This window comes from Copadichromis virginalis, linkage group LG11 (genome assembly GCF_057382275.1).
Source record: "Copadichromis virginalis isolate Kocher_CV1m ecotype Utaka linkage group LG11, C_Virginalis_male_GT1.1, whole genome shotgun sequence".
Lineage (NCBI taxonomy): Eukaryota > Metazoa > Chordata > Actinopteri > Cichliformes > Cichlidae > Copadichromis > Copadichromis virginalis.
The window spans coordinates 12011119-12021999 of NC_140628.1; the positions used below are offsets into that span (position 1 = coordinate 12011119).

General features: G+C 40.9%; 1 protein-coding gene across 3 annotated transcripts in view; it reads left to right on the forward strand.

Annotated features, from left to right (window-relative positions):
• cdkal1 (CDK5 regulatory subunit associated protein 1-like 1) overlaps nucleotides 1-2480 on the forward strand; it is a 281165-nt gene extending 278685 nt beyond the window's left edge. For all 3 annotated transcript variants that reach the window (XM_085473177.1, XM_085473178.1, XM_085473179.1), the window contains one exon: nucleotides 730-2480. In XM_085473177.1, coding sequence (XP_085329303.1) covers nucleotides 730-891 — 162 coding nt within the window. In that variant the 3' untranslated portion in view covers nucleotides 892-2480. The remainder of the gene's footprint in view (nucleotides 1-729) is intronic.
• The last annotated feature ends 8401 nt before the right edge of the window (nucleotides 2481-10881 follow it).

Below are 10881 nucleotides of genomic sequence, written 5' to 3' on the forward strand. Positions count from 1 at the left end.
GCATCATAATTGAAATGCACTCATTTGCATAAGCAAATGGCCAGTTTTTATGAATGCTTTCATCCGCAAAGTATTAAAACAAGCACTGCATTTTAAATTCACTTTATTATTGTTTTCCTTTCCACATGAAACTGAGTTCTAGAGAGGAAACAGATGGAGAGAGACAGAAGGTGTAAGGAAGAGACAGCAGTGAGCAAGCAGAGGAAGTGATAAATCCCTGTCATTATCATCATGCCAGCATCCATAGATATATTTCAAAATGTACACAGTAATCAACACGTATGATCTATGAATGGATTTATTTCTTTTTATTTTTTGATATTTCTTTTGGGGCTTGCCTCACATCTGTCCAGGAACTGCAGTTAAAAAATTATTTAGTTGGCTGAAGTGTCATATTTAAAGAAATAGCTTGTGTGTGCTGTGGAATAGACTCAAAGACAGCTGGGGTTTGGTCCTTAAATGCTCTTCTTTATCTTTTTCACTGTGCTGTCAAGCCTTCTTTGATTTGTGACTGTGGCCAGCTGATTTATTTTAAAGATGATTCCACCAGAATTACACGATATGAACTCAGTATCAAGCTCTGTGTGTCTGCATAGGAGATGGGTTTTCACATATCACAGATGATGCTAAAATTAAATCATTTAAACTACCAATCGTTACAAATAGTGCAGAAAAAACTCTCTGATTTGTGTTGGGATTCTTTTTAATCTGCTTGTTTTCCTCCCACAGGAACAAAAGGTCAATGGCGTCCATGTTTCTGCTCCCACACCTTCTTCGTGCACCTTCTCCATTGGATCTAATAGTCTGGACAGAGAAATGCTGAAGAAGATTGGGATCGGGCTCGCGCTGGCAGCAGTCATCTTGGCTTATATTGTACAGAGAGTGTACTGAACAATGACTGTTGTGTGCGCGGTCTTTTTTATTGTAATGTCAATACCTTCTCTTGGCAGTCTATCGGCATGGTCAAACGGCTTCACCGAACACCTTTTATACCAGTCTTTTTGGTACAAATAATTCACCAGATTTAGGATTTCATTTAGAATATTTTTTAAGTGCTGATTACTTGTGACAGTGACAGTAGAGCCATTTCTTGCTTAGGAAAAAGGTAAAAGTGTGTTTTGTTTAGTTCTTACTGATGGCTACTGGTGCAGCTGTTACACAGATATTCAGTTGATCATACATTCAGGGCTTTACCATCAGTATGAGAGTCTGATCTGTCACTCTGCATCCTTTTAAATTGGAACGTGATTTAGCTTGGTTTATTTCATTTCGTGAAACTGAGTGATGATCTGTGTTATACTTTGATTAAAGTGTGTACAACTTCTTTTCACAGTATTTATTTTTGAAAGTGAGACATGAACATATTTTCAGAAAATGAATGTCATTTGTGTTGTTTTAAAATGTTAACCTTATGTTTCATTGTTCAAGAAGTGCTTTGTGTTTAGAGTTTTTCACAATAATTCATAGAATATTTGGCAGAGATGCCAGGCGAATTCTTACTGCTGGGATTCATTTATTATTGACACGCATTGTGTCACCACGCACACATTTTACAAGTAAGATGTAGTTGTTTGCTTCTAGCATACAAGGTTCCCTATATTCTCCAATAGGCCAGCGTCACACAGGTCTAGAGAATGGTCAGAAACCCTCTGGCAACCACAGGCTGCAATAGAAAAATCCCCCACCAGTTGCCAAGTAGTTGCTGGCTGTTGCTGAGTGACATTGGTTGCAAAGAGGTATACAGTCCTGCACATCCTTGTAATTTCTTTGGTAACCGGCAAGCAGCCATTGTCACCTGTAGTTTCCATGGAAGATACCAGCTTGTCTCCAAACACACTCCTAACTGCTTGCCTAGCGGTAGTGAAACTGTAAAAGTTGCTCCTTTTAAACCTGTTGGTTAAAGGAATAAAGCACAGCTTTTACTTTGCCTCACCCTTTTTCCCACTTTCACTGCTGCTCAGCGACTAGATGGGGAGTGTTCCAGATATCAATCTAATGCCCGGATAAGCTATAGGTGACTAGCAATCTGCTAGCAACCAAAGCAAAGAGGTTTTTGGTGCAGCACCCTCTTTGATACACATTTTCCCAAGCGATCTGTAGTTTCCAGAGGGTTACCAATTGGTCTCTAGGCATGTGTGGCTGACTTGCAGTGGTATCTAGCTAATTTCCTGCCATGCCAGTCTAAATAACGAGAATGATTCCACCTCCATCATTGATTCATAGGGTTCATAATTCACATGTGGACAAAATTCAAATAGTTGGATAGCAGCAGAAATCTCAAGGGCACCGATATCATACTACTGCTGGATTTTACCAAAACTTGCTTGTGTTTTTTTGTTTGTTTAGTTTTCCTCCCTTTCTATAACAGTGTAATTACCCTCCAATACAACTCTCTATACTTAGATTTTTTTGGGGGGGTTGTTGTCCCAACCATCCAGAATTGTTAAATAAAGGATAAAATCCATTTGCCATGAGTAAAACTGCCAAAGTGTTGATTGATTGACTGAGTCATTGAATTATTGATTGCTCGGTTGTTGTCATGCATAGAGTTTCCCTGTGTTGCTCTCTAATGTCAGGCTGTTTGGACCTACAGCTGTCCCAGTGCAAGCTCTAAAAACCCCAGACAGTTAATAATGCATGCCCCAATTTATGTGGCGCTTCACTGGGACGTGTCTCCACCAGGATGTCTGTATTTGTGTGTGTGTGTGTGTGTGTGCGTGCCCTGTGCATATTTATTTCTAGTCACTCACTTAGCTTGTTTATGGGCTTGTGTCAAAAGTTGTGTGTGTCAGAAAATGCCTCTGCTGTCTGATGTCTTGTCTGTAGGGTCGTCCTGTGCTTAATTTAGCAGAAAGTCAGCATGTGTGCGTCTCTGTTTGTGCGTGCGTGCGTGTGTGTGTGCGTGCGCATGCTTTAGAACTGACAGGACTCATCGCTCTCTTATTCAAAAAGCCCTCTTGTTAGATATACAACTGCTTGTAGCCTACATACACGCAGGCTTTGTATTATCTAAGTAAATGATGCATGTCACACATTTTGTAGACAAACAGATACAAGCATGCACTCAGACTTTTTCTTCCCTAGTTGATGCATATTGCATGCACGCACACACATACACTCACAGCATATTGCAGCTTTGTAGTATATAGGCAAATGATGCATGCCAGGCAAACTTGTGCACAAACACAAGCACCAAAGCTTTGTATTACCTGATCAAATGATGCATGTCGTACACACGGACGCACACACTACCTTTTGTATTATGTGATCAAATGATGCGTGTAGCTGTGAAGCTTGTTACATCCATCCAGCAGTGCCCTATATTATTCTGCAGCCATCCATACTGTGCGGCAGTTCTTTTGATGCTTTGTAAGCACATTTCCTGCTTGTGTATGTCAGTAACACTGCATTGTTCTCCAATGAAATATGGATTCAACGACACCCTTTATGTTTAGGAGATCATCACTTACTGTGAAATATTGAGGCGGGAGCCATCCACAGAAGATCATTATTCACTTCGCATCATTCACTTCAGTCGTTTCTAATAAAAGCGGCGGTTTCTGAATTCTTGTCTTACAGTTGCAGCTGTTGTCAATTTGTCATCTGTGATGTCCTCTTGGTTTGAAACGGAGAAACTTTGGACGCAAGACAAATGCAAGGGAGGCTGAACATTAACACACTTTTCGGTGTCGTCTCTCATTTGTTTATCATCTCAGTTCATTGATCTAAATGCTGTTTGGCCAGCATAAGAAAATGTTTTCAGGGGTACATCAAACTAAGGTCTTCTAATCCAAAATAAAACAATTTAAGAGATCTAAGATTCTATATGATCACACTTTAAGTCTTTGTTCTAGAGCTTGACAGTGATTTACTACAGGAAAAGTTACAATTAATATGTAGACCGCAGGGGGAAGAAAGAAGAAAGACGTCTCTGCATTTTCAACTGTACAAGTGGTAGCATGTGGGAGGCCAGCATACACTCACTGTTTTCATGCTGCTACACAGTATGTCATCCCTTTGCAGCCCAAATTGTTGAGTCTGATAGGAAAAAAGGTCCTATACTCACTATCTGTGTAATAATTGATACTCTACTGTGTGTGTGTGTGTATATGTGTGTATATACAGAGCTCTAGACTAACTTTTTGCCATGGGCGTACCGGTTAGGCGTTAGGCGCACACAAATTTTATAATAATTTATATAATATAATGTGTTTTTCTGGATACACTGTGCTTTTTCAGCATTCAAAGATTGATGACACCATGTCAGAGCACTGGCTATGAATTTCAGAAGGATCAGGCCTTAACTTAACAGAAAAGTTAGCAATAGTTCTTTTCCTATTACAGCTACATCCACTTCTGTCGTGGCTAGGTGGCTCACTAGGGCTGGGTATCATCACTGATTTCTATAATCCATTCGATTCCGGTTTTCAAAGTCCCGATTCGATTCAACTTAGCCAGAAGAGTCAGAAATATTATAATTCTGATCATTTATCAGTACTGACTTCATCAGAATTGTGAACATCACAGCAGATGCCTTTGTGTGAAAGTAACTAAGAATAAAACACAGAAAAACATGAAGGAGATTTTCCTGGTCTGGCTTTTTATAGCAGATAACCTTAAAAATATTCTACAATGTTCTGCATATAAAGTTTAAATTTCTTCAGTATTGAACAACAGAAAAAATAGGCTTTCTTGTCCGAGGTCATTTAAGTGAAAAAAGAAAAGAAAAAGACAGCAGCCGACAGCGCTGTAAACAACGGTAGACTGGTGGGTAATAAGCGAATGAATAATACAGAAAACCGAGATTGGAGACGGGAAACTGTTCTTGAAGTACAGAGAGAGAGAGAGAGCTAGCTGTGCATGAAGTGTGATTTTAATAGTCGTGGAAGCAAAACAGCAAAATTCATGACGACATTGATCAAAGTGAAGCGCAGTTTGCTGCTTCTTTCGCTGCTGGCTCGGTGGATTTTGGTTGGAGAGAGACAAAACCTGCAGCTCAAAATCAGCGCAAAAAGACGTAATCGCAGCGCGGACCGGACGCATCAGGATCGCTAAGCTCCGACAGCGTGTCCGTCTACGGGCCGTCGGGTGAGAAAGCCGAGAAAGACAAAGCTGATTCTGATACGTCAGGTCCGCTCTGTGTTTACGTCTTTGTGTGGAATCCGTGTACCTGCTCTCATTTGCTGTTTGGTTGTTGTTGAAATAGTTTTGTGAGCTTTAATCTGAGAATCTGGCGTTTCTGGCAAAACACAGTTATATTTAAAAGTCGATTCAGGATTTAATGAATTGATATCGCTTTATTCAAGCTACTCACCTCCCACTTCCACCTGCACTTTCAAGTGGACCACGGCCAATCAGAGAGGTCCCGCCCCTTACTATCTCTGATTGGTTTAGTCCACGATAGGGGCAAAATGTGTCTGTTGTTGACCACAGGGAAGGTTGCAGATTTTTTTTTTTTTTTTTGCTACCCGAACATTTGGTCGCACAGGTGCAACCAAATATTTTTTTTTAGTCGCACCACTGAAAAATTTGGTCGCACTCTAGACCCCTGATATATGTGTATGTATATATTAGGGGTGCAACGATACACAAAATTCACGGTTCGGTTCGGTTCGATACTTTGGTGTCACGGTTCGATATTTTTTCGATACAAAAAAATTGTTCATGCCTTTTTAATTTGTCATTTATTAAAATTATAAATATATATTTTAACTCAAAAGTACAGTTTTTAAATTTAACCCTAACCCTTGTGCGTGTTTTTTATTTTGACAGCGAATGCGCACCTGCGGACCACTTATGTGCAGCCCTGGTTATTTAGCTCGTCATATTGCAGCCACAGAAATTATTTTGTCCATGAAACCATAAAGCTGCACTTTCTTTTTGCCTTATAGTCTGATTTGTCATAACTTCTCCGTTTTGTGGTAAGCTTTTCTTTGGCTGTCACTTCTTCACCCTGACCTGTCTTATTTGGCTCAGCAGAACTGAAATGCTTTTACACGCTCACTCACATAAGCTCAGCGATTCTCTGCGCGATCAACCTCTCACATGTTTAAGCTTGCTGCGGGAGATTTCACTTGTCATGTTTGCATAGTAAGCTAACGATTGATAAGACGATGTCAGAGGAATTGGTGCACAAATTATCATCACTCACAGATCAGTGCTGTCGCTCTCTATACACAGTTCGCACGATTGCAAAGTGAAAGCAAAAAAACAAGCGCAAATTCAAACGCGAGTGGCTCACCGATGCCAATGACATAATTACCCAGCTACATTTCTGAAAGAATGCAAAAGCATTGACATATATTTTTCCTTCCTACAATAGCCCGACGGGCAGGGAAGAGATAGATTTTGGTAGCCCGACTGAAAAAATCGCTAGCCCCAGGACGTCGGGCTAGCGATATTGCAAGCCCTGTATCTGATTGAGGAATCACTCATCTTTGGAAAAGAGAGTTTATTACAGAGAAATGGCTCTTTCCAAAATAAAAGCTATATTATCCGCTTCTTCTGGGCTATATTCTCAGCAGCATAAGGAGAATCATGTGCTAACAGCTGTCTAAATGACTCGGCTAAAGTTAGTAGCATGCTTGCTTTTTTTTGTCTGCTTCCACTTGTCTTTGCACTAGGATGATGTCGGTGTAAATGTGCAGTCATATTCGTTGTGTTCCCACTAGTGCTTTCAGGTTAATCTCGTTGAAATGACCTTAACGCCACAACACGGCAAATCTCCGTTAACGAGCTACCGCCGATCGCCCCGTGCATGGGGCTAGACGGCCAACACGTTAACGAGCTAACTGCGCTAACACACTAGTTCCCACCCATGTAATTGAGCATTGCATGGCACATCCAACATACTGTTTTACTTTAGTCCATGACTCGCTTACCTTCAGGGTCATACGTCACATGAAAACCAAAATAATTCCAAACGCCAGATCTGAATGAGGGTGGGGGAGGTCCATGTTGCAAGGAGAGCTTAACTTCTGTCTTGCTAGCTTGCCCTGTGCTCTTCCTTCTGACTATGCTGTCTGTGTTGAGCGCTCAGTGGATCTGCGCTTGACAGTGCAGCCTAGGCGGAGTAGTCGAACACAGATTCACTGAGCGCTCAACACAGACAGCATCGTCAGAAGGAAAGTTGATAAAATAAATTACAAATGTTGTATTGTTCGATACATATGCGTACCGAACCGAAAGCACTGTATCGAACGGTTCAATATCGATACGAATATCGTTGCACCCCTAGTATATATGTGTGTGTGTATATATATGTATATATATAAAACGGGCAAACTGCGCTAACGCAGTAGTTCCCACCCATGTAATTGAGCATTGTGTGGCATATCCGACATACTGTTTTACATGTGTCCATGACGCGCTTATCTTTAGGGTCATACTTCACATGAAGACCAAAATAGTTCCAAAGGCCAGATCCGAATGAGGGTGGGGGAGGTTCATTTTGCCATGTTGCAACGAGCTTAGCTTCTGTCTTGCTAGCTTGCGCTGAGTGGATCTGCGCTTGACAGTGCAGTCACATATAGCATGTCCTGACCCCACAGTCAGGTGATGCTATATTATATTTAGATAGAAGCTAGCGAGCTAACTTCCTGCTAACTTCTAACTCCGTTAAATGTTATAAATTCCGTTTTCATGGATGCCTGGATGTTAAACTCAATTGTTACACCTGGTCGAGGAGAACGCTGATCATATTATGAAAGACTTTAGACAGTTTTTCAACTCTGTGATGCCATAGTGATCGTTTGATATATGGACCTGCAGCGGAGTTTAGGCCCAGACACGGCTAGTGACATCAGACTTAACGACCGGATTGTTTTCTGTATGAATATGTCATCTGTCACATGGTTCTGGGGACATTTTGGCCCATTCTTCTTTACTTCTTTGCTCTGCACAGCATTTCAGGCTGGAGTTTAACTGGACCACTCAGTATCTTTATCACTTCTACCTCTTCTTAAAGTCAATAAAGAGTTCTTTTACTGATGGCATGAAGTTGGCTTTAATGTTAGTTGTAAGGTCTCGAGGTTGTTACAGCTTCACCTTGATCACAAACTACGATCCAAGGAAATAGTAAGACGAGTGAAATAAAGACATAAAATGATCTATATAACATACAAACATACCTCGCTGGCTGACCCATGCTTTGAGGCAGAAATGAGCACTTTACAGATACTTTTAAGAAACAACTTTCTCTGAATTAAATTGGCTTCTCTTGCTTCAACTTGCCATGCTCACACATCAACATGGGCGTGCATCTCCCTCAGGTGCACCAGTGGAACCAACATGCAGTACAATAGTTCCTACATGAGAATTTTCACAATAAATGACCTAATGGCATATAAAATATGCATAGTGCAAAACAAAATACATTAACTGAAAGTAGGGCAGTAAAAATCTTGATTCTGTTCTGTTTAAGCTATTCTGTTGCTGCTATGCTTGGGATAAGGTTTTGCATGTGAATAAATGGCTTCACATTTGACTAGAATACTTTGGCATACATTGAAGTTCATTGAAGAATGCAAAGTGCCCAGGTCGTATCATCACCACTCCACCACCATGCTTCACAGTTGGTGTGAGCTGCTTGTGCTGATGTGCTGTGTTTGGTTTTTGCCTAAGGTGTTGCAGTGCATTGTTGCCAAACATCTGTAGTTTGTTCTGTCCAAAATAAAGCCTTGTGGTTTGTTCAGAGTCAACTTTGCACATTTAAGCTGTGCAGCCATGTTTTGTTTTGTTTTTAGAGAGAAGAAGCATGGCAACCCTTCCAAATAAACAGTGCTTGAATCATCTTCTAGTTATGCCGCCACAAACTTTAACATTTAACATGCTAACTGTGGCCCATAGGGTGTGAGATGTATTTATGGTATTTTTGTTGTTTCCAAGCCTTGCATGGACTGTTGTTGGGGTGAATATGCTCAGAAATTCACTCCTGGTAAGATTGTAGAATTTTATTTAGGCGTACCTGAAAGCTCCAGACCAGCAAACTGCAAAAACATCTGATTTTATAGATGTGCTCACACTTACTGATGATCAGTTAAATCAAGTGCATTTGATTTGAGTGTACCTGGCAGCTACTTGCCCTTTCAATTCCTAAAAGTCCATCCATCCATTCTCTTCCAGCAGGGGGCTTGAGCCTATCCCAACAGAGTACACACTGTGGCAGGGCTTGCACAGAGAGACACACAACCACTCACACTCATACCTATGGTCCGTTTAGAAGCACCAATTAACCTAACTCCACTAACTTCATATATTTGGACTGTGGGAGGAAGCCAGAGTGAACATCCAAACTTCACATGGAAAGATGTTGGCGTTAAACTCAAGACCTTCTTGCTTTCAGGTAACGGTTCTAACAGCCACACAACAATGCTGCCCAGAACTCGTTCAAATTACTGTACATACCATGTGACACAAGAATCGGATGAATTCTAATTAGAAGTTAATAAAAATGAAACACATGCACCAAGAATGTAGAATGTAAATCATTTTTAAAATCATTTTGAATGCTTAATCACTGCACAGCCCCCTGGTTACTATGCTTCTCTCTCTCATTGCTGTTGTTGTTGCCTCCGTTTGACCTTTCTCTCGTTTCCTAATGTTCGTGTTGCCCCCTCTTTCCCTTTCTCTCGCTCCCTCTATCTAGGTGTGTTTCCACATTCCTGCATCTCTGGCCAATTAAACAGCCACACTTGAGATTCATCAGCTCATCAAGACTTAGCAGTATTTAACCCCTGGCTCTCTTTATCGTTCCCTACTGGATTGTTCAGGTCTGCACTATACCACACCACACCACACCTGTAACTATAAAGTTATCGTCTTCTTCTCCTTGTGCTCTTTTTGACCTCTAAGCTATCCATTTTTCCATCTCAATTTCTTCTTCTCCTCCAGCCACCAGTTCTGCCTCACCCCACCATCCACCTTCTACTCTCACCGGATAAAACCTGCCCTCTCCGCTGTCCACTTTGCTCTCGGCTAACTGTACCAGCCACACCTCTGTTCTCCAGTCTCCGCTCACCTGCCCCCACCTGCTTCCTCTCTCCCAGGGCTAAAATTCTAAGTAAAATCAATACTCCAAAAGCCTTGTTGCAAATGTGAATTTTTTACCCTCTGAGTTCTGCTATTCCATCCAAGCTCTTTTCTTTGACTGGATCTGTGTGTCCTGAGCGCCCATGATCCGGTAACTCTAATAGTGCTGTAGAATGACATGCACTAGCTAGTCTTCTCTTCTGGCTTTCCAGGTACCCTTTCCACTGAGCTGATCAAAAGTTCGTAAGAATACAATTAATTTCAGATTAAACTTCAATTTCACAGAAGATGAGTTCTGTTTAAATAAATGCATGTCAAAATTAGACTATATACACTTTGATAGCAATAACTAGTGTGAATTGTTGGTTAATACAGAGGGTCTTGACATCAGCCACCGGCTGACGGAGATTCTTATTAGCCACAATCTCAGGCAATGACCTTTTCATTCTCATCTAATGAAGTAAATTTCTCACCATTTTTCTGCATCCATCTCTAGGATTATGTATGCAGTAGCCTCTGCTCGAGCTTATCTGAATGTAAATGATTCTTTTGATTAATGGATATTTCGACTGTTTCAATTTTCAATACATGAAAGCAAACAAATACAATTTAGAAAGCAAGGTTTTTGCTTTTTTTAGACTTTACCTGATACCACTCTTGTTAATGTTTGTTCCGCTTTCCTGCAGGAAAGCAGTCATTAAAGTACGGAGAATGAAAAAACCTGACATAAATCCCATGTTGATATATGTCAGGTTAAGCCCAATTTAGCACAGTCAATTTACCATGCTGTCATTCAGCATGCTTCACAACGGTTTCATTAAAAGTATCATTTTCTCTCCCCGTGTGTTTTAG